The sequence below is a fragment of the Diuraphis noxia genome, unplaced genomic scaffold, assembly GCF_037042655.1.
Source record: "Diuraphis noxia isolate RWA-SAM2 unplaced genomic scaffold, SU_Dnox_SAM2 contig0001, whole genome shotgun sequence".
Taxonomy (NCBI): Eukaryota; Metazoa; Arthropoda; class Insecta; order Hemiptera; family Aphididae; genus Diuraphis; species Diuraphis noxia.
Genome location: NW_028301711.1, coordinates 19079325 through 19084599, shown reverse-complemented (window position 1 = coordinate 19084599; position 5275 = coordinate 19079325). Strand labels below are relative to the sequence as shown.

Genomic DNA, 5275 nt, shown 5'->3' with positions numbered 1-5275 from the left:
TCATAGCAACAAAGTTCCTATAAAAACTTAATAGAAACAATTCAAAATCTGTTGCTCTGTGTTTCTTGCGACAATGTGTCCACACACATGGAACATTTTAGTATAGTCAGTACTAGAATTATTAAATAATTTTTAAGGTAGAAAATTTCATTAACTTATTTATGTTACAACCATTTAAGCTATTTAAATTTATATTAATTATTATCTTTAATCATCAATCATAAAGTTAATCATCATTTTGTACCTGTGTTAATTATGTGGGACGATAATGACATTTTAGCAGTTGCTGCTGCATATGTGATAATTAGTGGAAAAGTAAAAATTAAAAAACGCAAATGCTGGGTTCGACCAACCTTACAAAGCAGAAATGAATATGGAGGATCACAACTTATGGCAAGTTTAATTAAGGATGATCAATTTACTACTGGTTGTCATTTTTTCAACTTCATTAGAATGTCAGTCGAAAATTTTGAAGAGCTACATTCTAGAATTGAACCAATGATAAAAAAGAGAGACACCAGCTTCAGATATGCTATACCTTCAAGAGAACGTTTATTAGTAACATTAAGATTTTTGGCTACAGGTGATTCTTATCAATCTCTTATGTTACTTTTCAAAATTTCCAAGCAAGCCATTTCCTTGATAATACCTGAAGTGTGTAATGCAATCAATGAAACACTCAAAAACCTTGTAAAAGTAAGTATATTAGAACACAAAATAAATCATAATGCTTTCACTTTAGTATACTTTACTATGATATACTATACTATAGGTACTATAACATTAATATTAGGTATTTAAGAACCATAACAATAACAATATTAATTCTTTAACTTAATTATATATTAATAGTATTAGAAATTTTCAACTCAAAAATTGTTACTGAGCTTATATGAGTTTCTATTTTTTGAGTTCTGAAGAGCTTTCAAAATAATATTATTGTTTTCATTTTCTGTCGTCCAGTTGTCTTGATCAATTAACTGATAAGTAGTGGAGTATGATGGTGAACTTGAATAAGATGATATTGACATAGATGTTGCCGATGTTGGAGAAGGTGTAGGTTCTGACATATATGATGAAGTCATTTGGTATTGTGACCCTGGTCCAGCTGATTGAGGTGGTAGATCATATTTTCCCAGACTAGCTTCCCATAAAATATTTGATATCAAGTGTTCCACTGTAGTTTTAGCATAATCAGTCTTAAGATTTTCAATTTTACATGCAACAAATTCACCAAAAAATCACTATTTTTTCTGATTTTTTTATTGTTGTATATATCTTTCATAATTGAATAAGCTTCTTCTTGCCTTTGTTCGGTGTCATTTTTTTTGGTTTTTATTTTTGTTACCTACAAATACAGAAACTATCATTATAAATACTATTTTTAAACAATATTATTTATTTACAAAACCAATGAGAATTAATTTTGAATAAAAATGATTCTGTAGCAAGGGTGGTTATTAAAGCTTTAGTTAAGCTAACAATAGTCAAGTTAATTTAAATTTTTAACCACTAAGTTATTTTTTTGTTATTATTAACTTGATTGTTTACTTAAAAAAATATTATTCAAGAATTAATATTTAATTAACTAATTAAATTAGCATTTAAAGAAATTAAGTTAATTTAAAATTAGTATATTTTCTTCATGATATGAAAAATACAAATACAAATCTTTAAACAATTATATACCAACTACCAACTTAACTAAGTTAATAAGTTATTATTCTTTTTTTTTTTTGAAAATTCAATTTTATCTTAACTGTGTTTACTGAAAATTTAACCGAGTAATTAACTTTGTAACTTCTTCATTTTTTTCAATTAACAACTTAGTTAAAATATTTAATTAACTTTACCAGCCTTGTTATTATACTATATACACTATTATTACTACTATAAACATTAAAATTTCATGGCAAATATTTAAGTATTACTTTTTTTGGACTTTTAAACGTTTTCTTTTGAATCATAATATTTTGTGTAGGGACATAATTTGTATTATACGAGGTATTAGAGCTTTCTGGTGAAATTTTTTCAGACAAATCATGAGAAACTGCTTCTGATTCCAACAACACCGTATTCTGAGTGTTTTGTTCTTGCGTATCCTCTGCCACTTCATTTTCTATACATGTATTATCTTCTTCTGCACTCTCTTCATTTTCTTCTGTTGAAGAATCTAAAGATTCTAAAATATTCTAAAAAAAATATATTATACATTCAAATGAAAAAAAAAATGATCAATATTTAATAAGTACTACCTAGACTTTTAGTTTACAATTTTAATCATTTTTGAACTCAACTTAGTATAAGTACAAAATAATATTATACAAAGCAGTGCTTTTAAAGCGTACAGACTAATTAAATGTTATAATTTATAATGATAAAATATTGTAAGAAATTTGCAAATAAAAAATATTTATTCTAACTATAGATAACTCAACATGAAGAAGAATGGTTGTCAGTAGCAAATGAGTTTAATATAAGATGGAATTTTCCTCATTGTGTTGGTGTCATGGACGGAAAACATATAATGATGCAGGCACCAAAACACAGTGGAAGTGATTTCTTCAAGTATAAAGGTTTTTTCAGTGTAGTTCTTTTTGGGATTGCTAATGCAGATTACCAATTGCAATATTTCAATATTGGCTCACAGGGTCGAATATCAGATGGTGGAGTGTTTAATAGTACAACTTTCAAAAAAATGATGATTCAATCAAAACTAAATTTACCAGAAGAGACTCCTTTACCTGGCCGGTCCAAAGCTGTACCTTTCGTGTTTTTAGGAGATGGTGCATTTACATTATGTAATAATATATTAAAACCTTTTCCTGGACAGCAAGAAAAAGAATCGGAAAAGAGGATATTCAATTATCGACTTTCTAGGGCACGGAGAGTTTCTGAAAATGTGTTTGATATATTGGCTGCAAGGTTTAGAGTTCTAAGAAAACCTCTGCTTTTAGAGCCAGAAAAAGTTGAGATAGTAATTAGTTCATGCATATATTTGCATAATTATCTATGAGGTTGTTCCAAGTCTAGAAGTGCATATACTCCTACAGGAACTTTCGACTCAGAAGATAAGGATACTGGGGAAATCATTCCTGGTTCTTGGGGGGATGAAGTGAACAGAGAGAGTATATTTACACGTTTAAATAAAACAGGCCGAAAATCATCAATTGAAGTTCAAAATATAAGAAACGAATATGCTTCATATTTCACTACACCATCAGGCAGTGTTCCATGGCAACAGTATTATTAAAAAATCAATTAAAATAACACCTAATTTTAAATGATATATGTGATTATAAATTCAACAATTAATTAATTATTAAATTTTATTGTTTGTAAAGTTATTTTTCATTTGAAAATTTAAAATTGTATACTGCAATATTAAATAGCATAGTATTATAGGAAATATGGTTAACTATACATTAATGAAAGTGTAACTTTTATTTTTAATTTATTATTAGTAACATTAAGAAAATAATATTTATTATTTACATAGTAAACACTAGGTAGTAAAAGTAAACCTTCATTTCACCATAGGTATAACAGTATAATATAACCTAATCTAAACTAATATAGTATAATAGAATAAGTTATGGCAATCAATACTAAACAAATAAATAACTAAACAAAACATTAATTAAGAATTAATGATCGAAGGTATTGTAAAAATATTGTAGAAAATATTTTCAAAAAATGTATAAAATACTAAACAAATATAATTTTAGCCACTTATACCAGCAAATCAAAAATGTTATTCAATTCAAAAGATAGGTAGTAGAATAATTACTTTTTGTAGATAGTTATAGCTAATATAATGCTAATATAATTATTTTATTTCAACATATTTATTCTATATGTGTGAATGTATTACCTGCTTATAGATTCCTCCTTCGGTACAGTGACGAACTTGATTTTTATCTTTCAAAAATAGTAAGTACTTATAAGCAAACCATTTTGTCATTCTTTTTGCTCCAGCTCCGGATTTTTTTGCAATAGATTGATTTTTACGTTCTCTGTTAAACTGTGCGACCAAATTTTTTACTTTTCTTTTTAATTCGTCGACAGTAGTATCAGTTTTCATCGCAATTTCGGTCCAAGCATCATGCACTGTATTTCGGCACTTATGACTTTCACTTCGTGGATTCCACAGACACTCTTTTTCACGGTAGAGTTCAATCAATAATATGATTCTGTCATTTGTCCAAGTCATTATGACAAAAACCAAATTAATTAACTTATTACTTTACTTAATAAATTGATAAAAAAAATATGACCAAAAGCACTGAATATAAAAACTACACGCTATAGAAACACGTGGCAAGCGGAAACACGCCGCTGGAACATTCTGTCCTCACTGATAAACTTGTCGCTACCTGTCACTATTTGTTACCAATTTTTCATTGTTTTGTGGAAACATGTTTCCATGTGTTTCGGTTTTAATCGAAACATGAAACAAATAGGAACTTTTGTAGCTGAAAACATAAACATGCAGTGACTTTTGTCAACATTTGTCAACTTTTGAATTAGTAACATGTTGCAACAGAAAAAGTTGCTGTATCTTGCTCTAGTGTGGACCCGGCTTTAGATTTGTCATGTGGTTTTGCGATAATATCAGGTGTTCGCGCCGGGTACGGTAACAATAATAGAACGTGACACCCGGTCACCAAAATACTTTGTACGCTAATATAGGTACTCACACACCGACCGACTTATGTAAATTTGTGTGTAATATGTATTATAGCTCAACCAGAATTGGTTGGGTTCGCCGCGCAAATACTAGTGAGCTATGTAGAGTGTGGTGGTGTGGTGGTGTGTTAGGTGTGTATATGTGTGGGTGTGTAATGTGTATACAATAATTAGACTAAAGAAATGGTAACACGGTTGTTGGTAGATAATTATTTGCTGTATAATACACGATATCAATAATAAATTAACAAATATATAAAAATCACAGCAACACAATTATATTCGTATAAAAATATAATAATTAATAAATCAAACCCTTATGGCTGAACAAGATAAATAATATTATAGCCCTTCTGGCTCAACACAGGAAAAATATGGCTGTATAAACGAGAGATATAAAAAATAAAGTATTATGGCCCTTCTGGCCCAACAAAAAGGTATATATAAAAAGGTATAACGCTGCTATTCGAGCTATAAGTTTATATGCGACCCTTATGGTACGACAAAATAAATAATAATATAAGCAGCTGCTATTATAGCTATAGCTGGTGTACAATAGTATAAGTATAATATAATATGTCAGCTA

The 5275-nt window shown here is 28.5% G+C and overlaps 1 protein-coding gene across 1 annotated transcript; it reads right to left on the bottom strand.

Moving 5' to 3' along the window:
• Positions 1-923: 923 nt before the first annotated feature.
• LOC149060187 (uncharacterized) lies at positions 924-3993 on the bottom strand. Its single transcript, XM_089218012.1, has 3 exons — positions 3875-3993; positions 1932-2192; positions 924-1348 (listed from the first exon to the last, which is right to left on the bottom strand). Exons 1-3 carry the CDS (start codon positions 3962-3964, stop codon positions 1166-1168), a joined length of 534 nt encoding a protein of 177 aa, XP_089074138.1. The 5' UTR covers positions 3965-3993; the 3' UTR covers positions 924-1165.
• Positions 3994-5275: the final 1282 nt, after the last annotated feature.

Excerpts from the sequence above, each read along its gene's own strand:
- LOC149060187 (XM_089218012.1), bottom strand. The coding sequence starts at position 3,964 with ATGACAAAATGGTTTGCTTATAAGTACTTACTATTTTTGAAAGATAAA. Across the intron at positions 2,193-3,874 it reads AAGGAGGAATCTATAAGCAG|AATATTTTAGAATCTTTAGA; the intron begins GTAATACATTCA and ends TATTTTTTTTAG. Across the intron at positions 1,349-1,931 it reads CGTTTAAAAGTCCAAAAAAA|GTAACAAAAATAAAAACCAA; the intron begins GTAATACTTAAA and ends CTGTATTTGTAG.